This window comes from Physeter macrocephalus, chromosome 16 (assembly GCF_002837175.3).
Source record: "Physeter macrocephalus isolate SW-GA chromosome 16, ASM283717v5, whole genome shotgun sequence".
NCBI classification, from domain to species: domain Eukaryota; kingdom Metazoa; phylum Chordata; class Mammalia; order Artiodactyla; family Physeteridae; genus Physeter; species Physeter macrocephalus.
The window spans coordinates 57,490,622-57,508,230 of NC_041229.1; the positions used below are offsets into that span (position 1 = coordinate 57,490,622).

General features: G+C 53.6%; 1 protein-coding gene across 6 annotated transcripts in view; it reads left to right on the forward strand.

The window, feature by feature from the left end:
• GDPD5 (glycerophosphodiester phosphodiesterase domain containing 5) overlaps positions 1–17,609 on the forward strand; it is a 93,670-nt gene that overhangs the window by 58,828 nt on the left and 17,233 nt on the right. For 5 of the 6 annotated variants that reach the window (XR_008615408.1, XM_028477335.1, XM_055078790.1 and 2 more), the window contains exons 4-9: positions 1,824–1,927; positions 5,736–5,829; positions 6,479–6,538; positions 15,126–15,224; positions 15,531–15,624; positions 15,998–16,143. Coding sequence is in view for 5 of the 6 variants with exons in the window: in XM_028477335.1 (XP_028333136.1) it covers positions 1,824–1,927; positions 5,736–5,829; positions 6,479–6,538; positions 15,126–15,224; positions 15,531–15,624; positions 15,998–16,143 (597 nt within the window). In the remaining variant the exon portion in view is untranslated. Of the gene's footprint in view, positions 1–1,823; positions 1,928–5,735; positions 5,830–6,478; positions 6,539–14,525; positions 15,225–15,530; positions 15,625–15,997; positions 16,144–17,609 lie in introns of those variants that run through there. The other variant, XM_055078789.1, reaches the window with a different exon arrangement.

Sequence of the window (17,609 nt, forward strand, 5' to 3'; positions counted from 1 at the left end):
CCTGGTTCCAGTAATGGGGGTCCTGGGTCTTTGTTGCGATTCCCAGGGGTAAGGAGGGGCGGAAGCCCCTCAATTCTTGCCCTTTCCTCCCTGCCCCACTCTCAGGATCCAGCCAAGTGAGGACCGTGGCCCTTAGTGCACAGGACCCCTGTGTGCTGTGGGCCCTCCTGACACCTGCGGTCTTTCTGGCCACCTGTCAGAATTGCCCCTGGGTCCTGCATCACACATCACCATAGGACATTCCTCACCCCCCGGCACCTGTGGCGGGTTCTCTACCTGCCACTGTCCCTGCAGCTATTTCCCTGGTCCCATGGGACTCCATGCTGCTGTCCTGGGACAGGACCCATCATAGGCGGAGGCTTACCCCTCACCCGGGCCTTTCTTAGAACCTTGTCCTCTGGCCAGAGGCCTTGCACCTGCTGAGGCAGAGTGATCTCTGTGGACAGATGGCCACTCACTGCTGCTGGCTCGGGGTTCACAAAAGACCAAGGGCTCCTCTGTGGGGGTAGGGTGGTAAGCCCCCGGTGAAATCTCTCCTGGGTGGGCATACTCATACTCTCTCCAGGGTAGGAGAGAGGATCTTTGCTCAGCTGCCATCTCACTATTGAATCTTTCCTAAGTTGCCACCTACCCTGGGAATATGAAGACCACCCAGATCTTCAAGGTGCTTACAGTGTAGCAGGGGGGACCGACATATAGAAGGACAGTTCTAGAACTGCAGGGTCTGTGCCTTAACTGACATGGGTGCAACAGTTATGGAAGCTCTGAGGAGATGGGATTTACCCTGCTGGGACAGGGCAGGCCTCAGGGAGGAGGAGGGTTGCCCTATGGACCAGAGGGGGGTTGCTTTCTAGATGGAGCCATCAAGAGGTTAAACTGGGATTAGAACCATAGCTCCAAGCTGGCTGACCGGTGCAGGAAGGATCAAAGAAGCCCGGAAAGCTGCGGGGAGCCCGGCAAGGGGCCCGGGAAGTAGCTGGGTGAGAGGTGCTGAGCTCCTCCAAGCCCTCCAGCCCCTCAAGGTGGAGGGTGGTCTTGGTTGTCTCCTGCACTGACTTCCCCTCAAGGGCTGTTGTTTGTACTGATGATCTCAGCAGTTTCCCAGAGAGCAGGATGTTCCAAGCTTGTTGTGCTTCTGAGATAAGGGGACGGATGAAAGCAGGGATGAGCCCAAGGGCCCAGCGGAAGTGCCTGCAGACCTCTCGGGAAGCAGCAGAGGTGGCGCCAGCACCCCCCGCGCCCCCACCCCGCCCCCCGCCCCTCCCCACCCCCCACCCCACCAGGAGAGAGAGGCCACCCCTGCTGGGGGTTGTAGAACACCGCATTCCTTCAACTCTAGAGGCTGGGGCACTGCTCTTTAATCCTCTTCTAACTTGCTGTGTGACTTGGGCAAGTCACTTCACCTCTCTGGGCCTCAGTGTAGCAGGCGGCAGAGGTGAGGAAGAACACCTACTTTGCAGGCGTGTGTGAGGAGGGAAGGAGGTGAGGAATGTGACCCCTCAGACTGCGGATCACCCTCCCAGTGTGAAGGCTTAGGCAGATATGGCCTTTGCTCCTGGAGACTGGTGAACACTGGAAGGGCCTCAGGCTGCAGCACAAAGAGCCCAGCTCTGGCTCCCCACTGTTTTGTGACTTCGGGCTCAGTGATGTTGGATAGGTCACTTCCCTCTCTGAGCCTCAGGTCCCCACCCGTGTGAAGAGGGCAGTAATCCCTGCCTGGCAGTTGGGCTACAAGGCGGGAGGGGTGGGAACCTTGTGGGTGGAGGTGGCCTGAGGGGCCATCCCTGCCCCACTTGACCCCTTTCCTCGTTTGGCCCCTCCAGTGGGAGCGCCTCTGGTTCCTGCTCCTAATCTTCACCTTCGGCCTCACGCTCACCTGGCTGTACTTCTGGTGGGAAGTCCACAACGACTACGATGAATTCAACTGGTGAGTGGGTATCAGGGGGTGGGGGCCTGGGGCCTGGTCATCCGGCGGCTGAGACGGGGGGGCTTGGGTTTGAGTCTCTCTCCCAGGCTGGTGCTCAGGACTCTGCCACCACTGGCCACCAAATCTCTGTATAGCCTTGGGGACACAGTCCTCTGGAGAGAACAGAGGCTTACTGAGGAGCTGAGACCAGCTGGGGAGAACAGGGAACTCCTTCCTCGTGCTGCTCTCATGAAAATCGGAATGTAAGATGGGGGCAGGGCTCAGCTGGGGGCTGGGACCTCTGGACCCCTTTGTAGACAAGGACTCCAAGGCCCAAAGAGACCAAGGCCTCAGCAGAGAAGGTGGCCCCAGACCCCAGGCCTCCTAACTCCTTGAGCAGGGCCTTGGGCAGGGCTGGTAGGTGGTTCTAGGAAAGCTCAGGGTCCTTTGTGGACAGCAGCCTCGGGTCCAAGGGCAGAGCTGAGGCTGGTACCCGGGTGCACAAGGGCACCTGTTTCTTCCTCACCCCCACCCCTGCTCCCCCATTGTCTGCCTTTGTTAAACAGTGAAAGGCACAGAGGAGGGGACGTTCCCTCGGTTCTAGTGGGAACTCCCCCATTGACAGGTGTGGAAACTGAGGCCCAAGTTCACACAACCAGTTGGGGGGCAGAGTTGGGGCTTGACAGCCAGTGCTCCCTGTCCATCCAGTGCTGCCTTTTCCTTTTGGTTAGAAGTTCAGGGACTTCCCTGGTGGCACAGTGGTTAAGAGTCCGCCTGCCAATGCAGGGGACACGGGTTCGAGCCCTGGTCCGGGAAGATCCCACATGCCACGGAGCAACTAAGCCCGTGCGCCGCAACTACTGATCCTGTGCTCTAGAACCTGCGAGCCATGACTACTGAGCCCGCGTCCCACAACTACTGAAGCCCACACGCCTAGAGCCCGTGCTCCGCAACAAGAGAAGCCACCGCAATGAGAAGCCCGCGCACCACAATGAAGCACAGCCCCCGCTCACCGCAACTCGAGAAAGCCCGTGTGCAGCAACGAAGACCCAACGCAGCCAAAAATAAATAAATTAATTTTTTAAAAAAGTTCAGCTCAGTGTGACCATGGGCACATCAGTGTGAGTCCTCAATAACTGACCTCATCAGGTCTTCCTGAGGATGAAATAAGATGATGGACATGAGAGGGCTCCAAGCTCACCTAAACCTGAGGGCTGCTTCCTAGGAGGCCATATCTCCAGCTGGTGGCCATTATGTTAGAATTTAGGATATCTGGACTCTGGGCTTCTGATGGGCTGTGGTTCTAGGATTTTGTGATGATCCTAAGATTCGGTTCATGGAGCCTGAGCATCCACTCCCCTCCGCATGGCACTAGGCTGTGCTTCTGTTATTAATGAGCTCAATAAAGGACCGGCTGCCGTCCCGCCGCAGCCCAGCAAGATGAGCCGGAGCTCCAGCCGAGTCCCAGAGGTGGCCCCTGGCCTTTATTAAATGCCATAAATCAATTATTCATCCTTCAGGTATCCAAAGCACAGGCACTGCTGTGGGCAAATGGGAACATTCTCTGCTGGCCCTTGACTGTAGACCCTGGACAGTTCTGCTGAACTGCAGGTCTGCTGCCCAGGTGATGGTCTATCCCCAACATGTACAGAGGAGAAGCTAAGGCCCAGAGAGGGGTAGGACTCAACCAGGGCCACACAACCATTTGGTGCCAAATGCACATACCGGGGACAGTCGAGGAGACTGAGGCTCAGAGAGGTTAAATAGCCTTTCCAAAGTCACACAGCAAGATGCAGTCAGATCTGGGACAGGGACTTGAACCTTCGTGACTGTATCATGCTGTTCACGGAGCTACCCCACTCTGCCCAGAGAGTGAGCTCCCTGTCACTGGGTAGCTCAAGCAGAGGATGGATGCCTGCCCTGTCGAAGAGGCTGCAGAGGGAAGGGCTGCCTGGGGCTTTAGGGATGGCCTGAGGACCTGCAGCTCCCTCACCCTGTCACCTCAGTTTCTTGGAGTCGGTGCTGGGATTCAGGAGCCCCTGGCCTGGTCTTCAGGGTCTAGAGAGTCTCCGGGGATAGCTCATGAAGCAAGAGAAGGTGAGTGAGACCGAGGTGGTCAGGGCTAGACAAGGAAAGCCAGGAAGGGACCATCCGGGCTGTTGCCGTCCAGGGGGGGCTCCCTGCCAAAAGAGAGAGACAAGTGGAGCCAGAACACATTGCAGGAGTAGTCGCCAGGGCCGGGGCCTGCCCTTCTTTGGGCCTCAGTTTCCCCAACAGATTTTCCACTGGGATCTGAGGGTGAGGGCCAGGGGAGGGCAGATGCCCCATAGTGTCCTCCTGGTGTCCCCTCCCAGCCCCCTGCCCAGGCCCAAGACGGCAGCAGGCCTGAAGCTGCCTGGCGCTGGCTCAGTTTCTCTGACGACCGTGTGCAAGTTGCTGCCTTCTCTGAGCCTCAGTTTCCCCAATTGTACAGGGAGCATACGGGTGGTTCAGTCTTCCTGGAGAGCAACTAAGCAGCATCTATCAGGAGCCTTAAAAAGTTCATTCCCTTTGGCCCTGTAATCCTATTTGTAGGAGTCTATCCTGAGGAAATAATTAATAATACAGAAAGGTATGTGCAAAAAAAAAAAACTGTGTTAATTTATGATAGTGAATAATTGGAAACTATTAATTGTCTGTAGTAGGAAGTTGGCTTCATATGGTACATTAATTCAATAGAAGATCACGTGACTATTTAAAAAATCACATTTCCTCAGGATTTTAGTGACTTCAGTAAATGCTTGTGTTAATAAGAAGCAGAGAATTGAGTACTTACCATGTTCCTCACCTCACTTCATCCTCAGGAGACACTATGAAGGGCACTTTGTTATCCCCATCCTGTAGGTGAGGAAACTAAGGCTCAGGGAAGTCAGGTATTACATTTTATCAATCCTAAGACCTCATCTTTTCACATGTTAACATTGAAATTGAGATGAATGTCACAATCAATGGCATCTTAGATTCAGGGGAGACTGTCACCTCCACAGAGTCCTGCAAGCCAGGGGATTTGAATCTGCGTGTGCCTCCCTCCAACACCTGAACTCTGACTGCTGTGCTGTACGCAGCAGGGTCCCGGCTTTGCTGTTTACACAAATATATAAGTGGGGGTGGGGGGCTTCCCTGGTGGCGCAGTGGTTAACAATCCGCCTGCCAATGCAGGGGACATGGGTTCGAGCCCTGGTCCGGGAAGATCCCACATGCCGCGGAGCAACTAAGCCCGTGCGCCACAACTACTGAGCCTGCGAGCCACAACTACTGAGCCTGCGTGCTACAACTACTGAAGCCCGTGTGCCTAGAGCCCATGCTCTGCAACAAGAGAAGCCACCGCGATGAGAAGCTGCGCACCACAACAAAGAGTAGCCCCTGCTCGCCGCAACTAGAGAAAGCCTGCGTGCAGCACCGAAGACCCAACGCAGCCATAAATAAATAAACAAACAATAAATTTACAAAGTAGCAGCCTTCTTAAAAAAAAAAAAAATATATATATATATATATATATAAGCAGAGGGGGGAACCCACTGGAAGGAGTCAGCAAAGTTTTGGTGATGGTTACTTCTGTGCAGTAGAATTAAGGGGAATTGTCTTCTTGTTTATGCTTCTTGGCATGCCCAGATGTCCCCCATGAGCCATCCAGAGGCTGACCTATGACCAGGGAGACAATGACCTCCTCACTGAGTGGGCAGGGCTGGGTCACTGAGCAGGCCGCGTGAGAGCTGAGAGCTGGCCGGCCCAAGGGAGCGTCCTGGCTCCCTGGTGGAGGTGTGACCCTTGTCCCTTCTCCTCCTGACAGGTACCTCTACAACCGCACGGGCTACTGGAGCGATTGGTCTGTGCCCATCCTCATGACCACAGCAGCCGCCTTCACTTACGTTGCAGGCCTCCAGGTACGTGGGGCTGTCTCAGAGGGCAGGTGGCCCTGTGCCCAGGGGCAGGGAGACCTGGCCTGTGCTGGGCTGATGGAGGGGCCCGCCCTGGTCTGAGGAGGGCAGCTGGCTTTTCTCCTGGCTTCTGGGGCTTGGTTCCTTCAAGGAGGGAGGTCCTCTTGCTTTGCCCCATCCTGGCATGTTTTCCCCCGACCCCGTGGAGCATCCCACTGTTAGGCCCCACTGCAGACTTCCTCTTCCAGGAACTTCTGCTTTGGTTCCTGCTCCCAATATGCTACTCCCTCAGACTCAGGTTAGTCTCCAGGCTGGACTGGGGCATCCTGGGGGACAAGGCTGAAGTCTGCTTCAGAATCCTGGAGCCTGGAACTCCCAAAACATTAATTAGGCAGTCCAAGTGAAGCAGGGCCCAGTGACCTTTTGAGGGAAAAATCCTAGAGGAGGAGGAGCCTGGAGGCCTGGAATCATCTGGGAGGAGGCCAGGCTTGGGCTGGGCTGGGCAGGGCTGGGCATTCCCATCGCCTTCAGGGAGGTTTGCTGACTGGCTGAGCCGGGCCCAGAGAGCAGTGGGGAGCAGGGTGTCTGGGGAACTGGCAGAAACCTCCAGGTCACACCTGGTGCCTGACTCTAGCCCTGTGGGCCCCCTGTTCAGGTCCTGGCACTATGTCACATTGCCGTGGGGCAGCAGATGAACCTGCACTGGCTGCACAAGGTAAGGGCTGCCTCCGTGGGGGCTTAGGGAGGAGCGGGGAGGCCGGAGGCCACAGCAGCAGAGGAAGAACCCGGACACATCTCCCCTCTCCTGCATCGTGATTATAATTGTTCTAGTAGCTAACACTGAAAACTCACTGTGTGCCCAGCACTGTTCTCGCGGTCTAGACTGTATTAACTCATTTAAACCTCACAGCAGCCCTGCGATGTTAGGTACTGTTATGATCCCATTTTGCAGCTGGAAAAACTGAGGTACAAAGAGGTTAAGTAACTCACCCAAGGTCTCCCACTTAATAAGTGGAGGGTCCAGGATCTTAGCACTGTAGCCGTGTGCTTAACCAACACAGGTCACAGCTCCGGCCCTCTGGCTGGCTCTGCCTTCAGTCTCACCCTCTCCTCTTCAGTGAGCTCATTTTAAAACTCTGATCCAGTGATATTTCTCCCAATTTAAAGCCCTTCCCACCACTTCCATTGCTCCCAGGGTGATCCAAACTCCCCCACCCGGCATTAAGGCTCTGCGTGACTTGGCCCCAGCTGAGGTCTCCCAACTGCTCTCATGGGACTGTCACTCTCAGCTTCTGCCACATGAGACATCTCAGGCCCTCCCAGCATGTCTGCCTTTTCTCTGCTTTACCCCTCCACTCCTCCCTTTCTCTCTCTTTTGGACCCTTCCTTGGTTCTCCTCCCCACCTACACAAGACTTCTCAGGCTCCCCCAGCGCCCTCAGGCTCCGCTGCCACAGTCCTGACATCTCATTGTCCATTTCCATCTGGCTCCCTGACCCCAGCCCTGCCTGATCTGGGAGCTCCGTGCAGGCCAGAACTGACTTTCCATCTCCGTGTCCCTGGTGCCCCACGCGGGACTGGGCCCAAAGCAAAGAGGCTTCATATATTCCAGAGCCTTGGCTCTCTTGCTTACTGTTTGTGGCACGCATGGTGCTGAATACATGTGGCTGATGCCTGCTCTTTCTAAGGGCCTAGCGGGCGTAGGGGTGGCACAGAGCTGAGCAAGAGAGAGCCTCTCCCTCCCAGGAACACCTGGGCCTTGGAGGAAAGGACGGGCCACCTCTTTTCCTAGAGGCTGATTCAGAGTGAGCATGCCATTTAGGAAGGGGCAGAAATGTCCAGAAATAACCACGAGCCCATGAGATGGGTCCAGAGTGACTCTGAGGGGAGGTGCTCACTTCCAGCTAGAAAGATACGAAGCAGGAACCGGAAGAAGGACGTGGTGAGCTCCAGTTGAGCTTCGTGGAGCGGGAGGTGCCTGTGGGCCTCCAGGGGGGCCTCTGAGATCTGGAACTGAGGAGTTAGACCCGGGGGACTGAAATCTTGGAGGGATGAAGAGCAGTGAGCCACGGGACTTCCCTGGTGGCGCAGTGGGTAAGCCTGCCAATGCAGGCGACACAGGTTCGATCCCTGGTCCGGGAAGATCCCACATGCCGCGGAGCAACTAAGCCCGTGTACCACAACTACCAAACCTGCGCTCTAGAGCCCGCGAGCCACAACTACTGAAGCCCACGCGCCTAGAGCCCACGCACCGCAATGAAGAGTAGCCCCCACTCGCCAGAGAAAGCCCGCACACAGCAACAAAGACCCAACGCAGCCAAAAAAAAAAAAAAGCAGTGAGCCGCCTCTGGTCCCCTCCCACCTTCCTCCTGCTTGTCACTCTTTCCTAAGATCTCCTCTGGGCTTCTGAAGTCCCCTCTGTGAGGGACTTTCTTCTCCCAGCTATAAAGCTGACACTTTGAAAGAACTGCACCCGCTGGCACCCCAGGTGGGGCTGGCACACACCGCAGCCACCTCCTTCGGGGCATGCCTGGCTCTCAGCAGGCCAGGGCGCACCTGCTTGATCCCAGTGGAGAGGAGTCCGGAGGCCCGAGCCAGCCAGGGCAGCAGATCAGTGCACGGAGTCTTCTCCTGGGGGAAGGGGGCTCAGGTCGCTTCATCTGCACTGATGCCAGCTCCCAGGGTGCCAGTCCTGCCTCCCTCTCCCCTCTGATCCCTCCCAAGAGATGTCAGCATGAGGAAGGTCCTTCCTGGCGGAGCTGATCCATAGCTGGACCCACTGCACCTGGAGGGAAGGAGTTCCCTGGGGCTCAGTATTCAAACAGGGGCTGGGAATTCTATCCTTCTGTTTCCAAGATTCCATCATTTGATTCTAAGATTTTAAGGAATTCTTACTCTTTTTGGTTTTGTTTTAATCAACTTTTGACCATTAATACATTGACATGGTTGAAAATTACAAAGGTACAAAGAAGTACAAAATGTAAATCTCCCTATTATCTTTCCAGAGATATTTTAAGTACATACAAATGTGTGTGTGTATGTGTGCATATATATATATATATATATATATGCACACATACACACACACATTTCCTTTTTCTTTAAACACAAGTAGTAGCCTATTATACCCTCTATTTTGCACCTTAAGAAAAAAAATTTGGGGTAGTATTTTTTTTTATTGAAGTATAGTTGAGGTACAATATTATAGAAGTTACAGGTATACAATATAGTGATTCACAATTTTTTTAAATTTATTTATTTTATTTTTATATTTATTTTTGGCTGCATTGGGTCTTCATTGTTGTGTGCGGGCTTTCTCTAGTTGCTGGGAGCAGGGGCTACTCTTTGTTGCGGTGCGCGGGCTTCTCATTGCAGTGTCTTCTCTTGTTGCGGAGCACGGGCTGTAGAGCGCAGGCTCAGTAGTTGTGGCCCACGGGCTTAGTTGCCCCGCAGCACGTGGGATCTTCCCAGGCCAGGGCTCGAACGTGTGTCCCCTGCATTGGCAGGCGGATTCTTCACCACTGCGCCACCAGGGAAGCCCCTGATTCACAATATTTGAAGGTTATACTCCATTTGTAGTTATTATAAAATATTGGCTACATTCCCTGTGTTGTACAATATATCATCATAGCTTATTTTATTTGTTTTTGTTTTTTTGTGTGGTACGCGGGCCTCTCACTGTTGTGGCCTCTCCCGTTGCGGAGCACAGGCTCCGGACGCGCAGGCTCAGCGGCCATGGCTCACGGGCCCAGCCGCTCCGCGGCATGTGGGATCTTCCCGGACCGGGGCACGAACCGGTGTCCTCTGCATCGGCAGGCGGACTCTCAACCACTGTGCCACCAGGGAAGCCCAAGGCATTTTATTTTTTTATTTGTTTTTGTTTTTTTGTGTGGATCATAGCTTATTTTATACATAATAGTTTGTACCTCTTAATCCCCTACCCCCATCATGCCCCTCCCCACAGAAAATTCTTGGATCTCCCTCCCCTTCAGTACAATAAGAGCATTCCCATCGGTGTCCATCCCTTGCTCCTGTCCCACCATCTAATCCCTAGTTCCCGAGGTATCTAGCCAGTCCCCTGTTGATGGGCCTGATCAACATCCCAGTTAACCTTCAGTTCGCTGGCAGCACAATGTGGCAGTGACCTGTGTGGGGAATTGCTGGGTAAAGAGTGTGTACTTTTGTAATTTGGATAGTTCCTGCCAAACTGCCTCCTTGCCAGGTGCCACCAATTCATGCTCCCTCAGTAATGTATGATTGTGCCTATAAAATCACCCTTGCACATAAAGTGTTCAGGGATTTCCTGACTTTGCCAGTCCCAATGGGTGAAAACGGTACCTCAGTGTAGTGGTTTTTTTAAATTAATTTTTATTGGAGTATAGTTGATTTACAGTGTTGTGTTAGTTTCTGCCGTACAGCAAAGTGATTCAGTCATACATATACATATATCCGCTCTTTTAGATTCTCTTCCCATATAGGTCATTACAGAGTATTGAGTAGAGTTCCCTGTACTGTACAGTATGTTCTTATTAGTTATCTAGTTCATATGTGGTAGTGTGTATATGCCAATCCCAGTCTCCCAATTTATCCCTCCCTGCCTTCCCCCCTTGGTAACCATAAGTTTGTTCTCTACATCTGTGATGCTATTTTGGTTTTGTAAATAAGTTCATTTGTACCATTTTTTTAGATTCCACACATAAGCGGTATCATATGTCTGGCTTTCTCTTTCTTACTTAACTCAGAGTGACAATCTCCAGGTCCATCCATGTCACTACAAATGGCATTATTTCATTCTTTTTAATGGCTGAGTAATATTCCATTGTATATATGTACCACATCTTCTTTTTTTTTTTTTTTTTTTTTTTTTTTTGTGGTATGTTGCCTCCATGTCTTGGCTATTGTAAATAGTGCTGCAGTGAACATTGGGGTGCATGTATCTTTTCAAATTATGGTTTTCTCTGGATATATGCCCAGGAGTGGGATTGCTGGATCATATGGTGACTCTATTTTTAGTTTTTTAAGAGATGTCCATACTGTGTAGTTTCTTGTTTTTTGTTTTTTTAAAATTTATTTATATTTGGCTGCGTTTGGTCTCTGTTGCTGCAACATAGGCTTTCTCTAGTTGTGGCGAGCGGGGGCTACTCTTCATCGCGGTGTGCGGGCTTCTCATTGCGGTGGCTTCTCTTGTTGCAGAACACGGGCTCTAGGCACACGGGCTTCAGTAGTTGCAGCACGCGGGCTCAGTAGTTGTAGCTCACGGGCTCTAGAGCGCAGGCTCAGTAGTTGTGGTGCACGGGCTTAGTTGCTCTGCGGCATGTGGGATCTTCCCAGACCAGGGATCGAACCCGTGTCCCCTGCACCGGCAGGCGGATTCCTAACCACTGCTCCACCAGGGAAGTCCCAAACATTCATTCATTCATTCCTCTGGCTGCGCCGGGTCTTAGTTGCAGCATGCGGGATCTAGTCCCCTGACCAGGGATCAAATCTGGGCCCCCTGCCTTGGGAGCGCAGAGTCTTAATCACTGGACCACCAGGGAAGTCCCTCCATACTGTGTAGTTTTAATTTGCATTTCCCTTATGATGAGTTAAGTTCAGCATCTTTCATCTGCTTAAGTCATTGACATTTCCTTTTCTATAAACTGTCTCATGTCATTTGCCCTTTTTGCTGTGAGATTTGCTTTTCGCTTATTAATTTGCAGGAGCTCTTTATAGATTTGGAAAATGAGGCCTTTGGCTGATGAACTGCAAAGGGGATCATCCTTCCTAGCTGTCCTTCATCTTTTGACTTTGCTTGTTGTATTTTTGCCACAGGAATTTTTTTATCCTTAAGGATTTTTTATGCTTAGGGATTCTGTCATCTCTTTTATGGCTCCTGGGTTTCGTGTCAGAAAAGTCTTTCCCACTCCAAGATTATGAACAGTGTCTCTGTGGTATCATTTGGTCATTATGTTTCTACTTTTTTTTAACATTTAAATTTGTTGTCCTTTTGGAAGTTATTTTAGGGTACAATGTGATCTTACTTTGTGCTTTTTAGATGGCTTCTCAGTGTTCCCAGCTCTCTGTTGAGTAATCCACCCTTTCCACTCTAATTTGAGATGCCACTCTTATCATATACTAAATATTTTTATGTATTTAGATCTGTTTCTAAGCTTTTTTATTTACTTTCATTTATCTCTCTGGTCCTATACCAGTACCATACTTAATGCTATATAGTTTTATGCTATGTTTTCATCACAATCTTTATTCTGACAGTCTCCAGTTCCCCTCGAGTCCTGAGGAGGGGAGGGCTGGAGGACAGAGGGCCTCTAGGCAGTGCGGGGAGGGAGCTATTTGCGGCAGGCTGGGTACTGTGAGTCCATCTGGATGTCCACTTGGGGCCCTTCCCCCTCCTCCCCGGTCCTCCCAAAGCTCCTATTTCCCAGAAACCCCTCTCAGGTGAGCCTCCAGGAGAAGTCCAGGGGTCCAGGACGTGAAGAAGAAGGTGGAAGGGTACTTGGGGGCTTTGGAGTAAATAGGAGGTGGTCTCCCTGAGATACCACCCCCTCCTACCCCATCTACCACCCCAGCATCAGTTCAGCTGCCACCGCTGTGAGGGGCTTTGATCACAGCTCCCACCTCCCTAGGCCGTCCCCATCAGCACCCCCAGTGAATCCAGACTTCCTTCCAAACAACCGGCCCAGGCTCCACAGTTCTTCCTGGTGTCTAGCCTCTATCCCTCTAGTTGCGGTTTAGGAAGGCACATTCATCCTGCGTGTCAGGTACGGTGCCACAACCATCATTTACTGGGTTACATGTGAGGCACTTTCCACACTGTATTTCATTTACTCCTTGAAATAATCCTGTTTATTTGATATTATGTCCACTTTTAAAAATTGAAAATTATGCCACTAACATTTAGTAAGCACTTATTATTTTGGTGCCAGCCATGGTGCTGAGCGTTTCTCTTGCATTTTCTCATTTATCTTTCCAAATCCCTTTCAGGTAGGTGCTCACTCTCCCCATTTCACAGCTCAGGAAACATGCTTTGAGAAGTTAACCACCCCCATTAGGCACAGTGACCGAGGGATGTGACATAAGTGGGTCCCTGAACCCTGGGCCAATCTGCCAGTTAGACCACAGAACCCAGATTCCAGCTACCCCCGCAAGAGGCCAGCCTGTTGGCAGAGCTGGTTTCCAACTCCTCCGGGTCCCAGCACCCAGGCAAGGCTCACTGAATGAACGGACGTAGCTCCTGTAACCTCCACCCCTCCTGCTGTCGTCACAAACCACGGTGCCTCCAGCACAGACAACCAGAGACCGCTTTCTCAGAGGCTTCCCCTGGGCCTTCTGGGTGGGATGTATCCTTTCCGGTCAGACTTGAGGGAGGGTGATAGAGTTGTTGGGAGTCAGTGCTGTTATCGTGGCTTAAGGACACGGCGTGTGTGGGGAAACCCCACAGAACTTGACCACTTCAGTAATGCTGTGGAGCATAAGGTTGCCACTACAGCCACTGCAGAATTCAGAGAGGATAAAATTTTTAATTGCATTAGGATCCTTGGAAATCAGTTTTATTACAAGTATTTCTACTAGCAGTTAAATACTGTAATAAAATGCTCAGAGGTGACCCTTCAGAGTTGCTTGCTATGGCCTGGAGGGCAGCAGGGGGCAGGGAGCCTGCGTGTTGGGGTAGGGGGGTTGGGAGGATGCTCAGGGATGGTTAGGACACTCGTGGGCTCCCTCCACTGCAGTGTGACATCCCAGAAAGAGCACGACCTCCGAGACGGGCAGAATGGGGTTTGCTTCTGAATCTGCCCCCCTTCCAAGCTACGTGACCAAGCAAACCCTTAGGCTCTCTGAGCCCCATTTTCCTATGTGTAAAATGAAGATGATAACATCTCAGCTGGGATTTTACGAGGATAAACACGAGGAGCAAGCGGAGTGCCTCCCGCAGAGCCAGGCACACTCGGGCCCTCCATGCACCTTCATGTCTCTCATTCCCGTGTCCTCTGGACCGGCACGTCACAGTCCGTAAGGGCTCCTATCCATTTCAGCCTTATTACTGCTTCTTATTGGAACATTTGTTTCCTGGCTGATGGGCCGGAACGACAAACCTCCAAAGGCAAACTTAATCCCAGACGGGGGTGAATCTTCCCTGCCCGGCAGGGAACAAAGATGGATCAGCCTCTGTCTCTGCCCTGACGAGCTAGAAACTCAATTTAGAGCTTGTTTGGTCGTTAGAGGGCTCTCACAATGCTGCTGCCTCCAGGAAAGGTACTGTCAGAAGAAAAAGAAGGCGAGAGCCCTGCTGGCAAAGAGAGCAGCTGGGGAGCAGGCAGTTGGAAGTCAGGAGGGCCGGACGTGGCCGTCTTGGCAGGCGCCTATGGAGAGAGGGGCTGCGGAAGGCTTCGCGGTAGAGGTGCGACCTGAGTTTTATGAGGCAGGCCTGGCGGTGTGGAGGGGTTGGGCAGAGTGAGAGTCAGGGCCCAAGGCAGGGACCCTGGGGGGGCTGAGTAACCAGAAAGCAGGCATTACTTAGTTTGGGGGAGCGTCTTGTGTCACATGACATATTTCAGATCCCATCTGTCCCCAGAGCTTTCCGTCCCATGAAGGTTCCATCTGGTGTTCCATCAGAGCTGTGCTCCTCACTTCCTCTGGGAGGGCAGCTCCCAGAACACATTAGAGGCTGGAAGCTAGGAGGCTGAGAGCAGGCCTTGGCAACGGGGCGTGTGGGGCAGACCCCTGCCTCACCTCTGCTCGCTCCAGCCTGAAGGCCGGGCTGGGTGTCAGCCTCTGCAGAGGGCCTGGCTCCTCAGCCTGCTGCCCTGCAACCTGGGCAGGTCCCCCTGTGCCCCATCTCCTGGGGAGCCTTGGTTTCCTCACCTGGCACGCTGGATGAAAGGTGGCTGGGCAAGGCCCGGCACGGGACCTGCTGGGCTCAGGGAGGCCCCCCATTTGCCGAGTGTATTGCCTCCTCACACCCTGAGCCCTGGGGCCATGCCCCACCTTACCCCAGCTCCAGCCCGCCTGTCTTCTCCCCACCCTCCCTTCTATTTCTCCTGCGGCCCCTTCTTCACTGGGTCCACCTGCCTTCTCCTGCCTCTGCTTCTCTCACTGTCCTCTGCACGGCTGCCTCTGGCTTTCTTCCAGTGCCTGCCTCTGCCCGGCTTTGTCGGTCTCTCTCGTACTCTCTACTCTCCCCTTTCCGCCTCTCAGCCTCTCGCTCTGTCTCTCTACCTCTGCTCTCCCTCTCAGACACACTGGGGACTCTTGGGCCGATGCGGCTCTGACGCTGCCCTGACCCTCTGGTGGCTCTTCCCCTTCCAGATAGGGCTGGTGGTCATCCTGGTGGCTACAGTGGTGGCCATGTCAGCTGTGGCCCAGCTGTGGGAGGACGAGTGGGAGGTGCTGCTGATCTCCCTGCAGGTGAGTGGGGGTGGGGACGGGGTGGCTGCTTCCCCAGGACCCTCAAAACAAGACAGTGCCTTATGGTCACTCCCATTTCTCTAGATCAAGGTCCAGAGGAAGTAGGGAGGGGTCCACGTCACATAGCAACTCAGAGGCAGGGAGGGTGCTACAATCCGGGGTACCTGGACTCCCAGTTTCCTCCACTGAAAAATGGAGACACTTGCCTGCCCCATGGATAGAGACAGGCCGTAAGGACGGTGGTAACCGGAGGGTCTGGGCACAGCTGGGAGCCAGCAGTCTCTCTTGCCCCTTCCTGCACACAAGGGCACAGCGCCGTTCCTGCACATGGGGGCCCTGGTCGCCGTCACTGCGCTCTCCTGGATCGTGGCAGGACAGTTTGCCCGCGCAGAGCGATCCTGTAAGTATGACTGGGCAGGACCTACCCTCCGTGTGCTCCAAGTACCAAGGCCAGCTTGTCCCGCCCCCGCCTGGACGTTACCTAGGTAGCCTGGGGATACGGTGCGGCCCTTGCTCTCAGTGTGGGGAGTCCCGGTTCAGAGTGGCCTGCAGGTTCCACAGAGGTTGCAGCCTCGGCCTTGCGTGTTTCTTCCTCTGTGTCTCTACATGTGTGTGTGAGTTAGAGGCCAGGTTCACCTTCCTAGCAAGAATGGGGGATCCTCTTGGTGCAGGGTCCCCTCAAAGCATCTGGGTCCTGACAAGTGGAGGGAGGAGGGAGATCCAGCACGCCCTGCCGAGCTGCCCGGGGCTCATGGCTGGGCCCATGTCTGCAGCCTCCCAGATGGCCATTCTCGGTACCTTCTTCACCGTGGTGTTTGCCCTCTACCTGGCCCCTCTCACCATCTCCTCTCCCTGCATCATGGAGAAAAAGGACCTGGCCCCCAAGCCTGCCCTCATCGGCCACCGTGGGGCCCCCATGGTGAGTGCCACTTGTGGGCCCTAAAGACTGGGGTGAGGGGTGGGTGGAGCTGCCATTGCAGAGGGGAGACAGGCAAAAACCTATCTCCTTGTAGGGAGGAGCTTGCGGGGAAATGTATATAATACATGTGATGTAATAATAGCCACAATTTATAGCCCTTTTTGGTGGTGGTGGTGTTGGGGGGTGGGTGTGGGAGGGGTTTAATGGAAAGGATTGGTGAAAAGGCTGGAGAGTTTCAATGGGATCAAGTCCTGAAGAGCCTGAAGGCATCTTGCTTGAAAGATTTCACTTTCATCCTGAGGGCCCTGGAAAAATGCAGGAGGGTTTTAGGCCAGGGCCAGATACTGCCAAGTTGTAGGTTAGGAAGGCCCAGGAGAGAGAGAGAGAGATGCTGGGTGTGGGGAGGGGAGCAGGGCCCGGGGGCTGGGACAAAGCAGCAGAAAAACCCTCCAGGCTGTGCAGGCAAGAGAGCTGGGTGCAGCTCCGAGCCCACTGCTAAAGGAAAACATTTGCACCGGGGTGAGATGGAGAGTGGAAGGAGTCAAAGTCAGCACCTGCTCCTTCTCTGCCACCCCTGTGACCCCGCAGTAGGCCCTCCCCTCGAGGGAGTGTGCTCCAGAGCCAGGCTTCCAGGCCCCTTGGCAGCTGTGGGAGTCAGGGCCTATTCTTCTATCTCCTCTGTGCCTAGTTTCCTCATCTTGTCCCCTGGGATGATGGGAGTGTCTGCGCCGTATGGCCACAGGAAGCAAGAGTTAGCATGTGTGATGTGCCCAGATACGAGTCTGGCTCACAGAAAGTAAGAGTTACGCTTTCCTGTTACCTCGGGCAAGCCCTCCTGCTTCTCTAGACTGGGTTTCCTGACCTAGAAAGCCTTGAACGTTGGCTCTCAACAGATGCAGTACCACTCATCACCACCAGGGGGCACTTGAGGGCTCTATGAGAGCTTTTTCTTGGTTGTGGCAGTAATTGGGAGTTCCATGGTATTGTTGAATTTCAGGGTAGTCTAGGGGGCCTCACGAAGTAAGCATTTAAAGGAGGCGTCACGTCGGACAGGGCTGCATATCACCATTATTGGGCCCATTTCCTAGATAAGGCTCAGAGACCTGCGCCCCTGAGCTGGACCCTGGTGCCCTCCCATCACACCCCGTGCTGCTCCCGGCACCTCTTGGAGGCAACCAGCTAGAAAGGCCATGGTTTTGGAGTCAGAGGATCTGGATTTGGGGTCCAGTTTTGCCACATGCTGTCCGTGTGTCTGGGGGGTTGCTGGTCCCCTCCAAGCCTCCCTGCTGCTGGCTTTTGTGAGGATAAATGAGGAGGACAGCCTTCCAGGAGGCAGGGTCCCAGATTATCGCTGCTTTTCTTTCCGTGACCCGTATTACCCACCCCACCTGCTCTGGAGGCCACAGGACAAGAGAGTGGGGTGTGCTGAGGCAGGAAGCGGGGGCAAAGGGAAGGAGTGGGGTGGC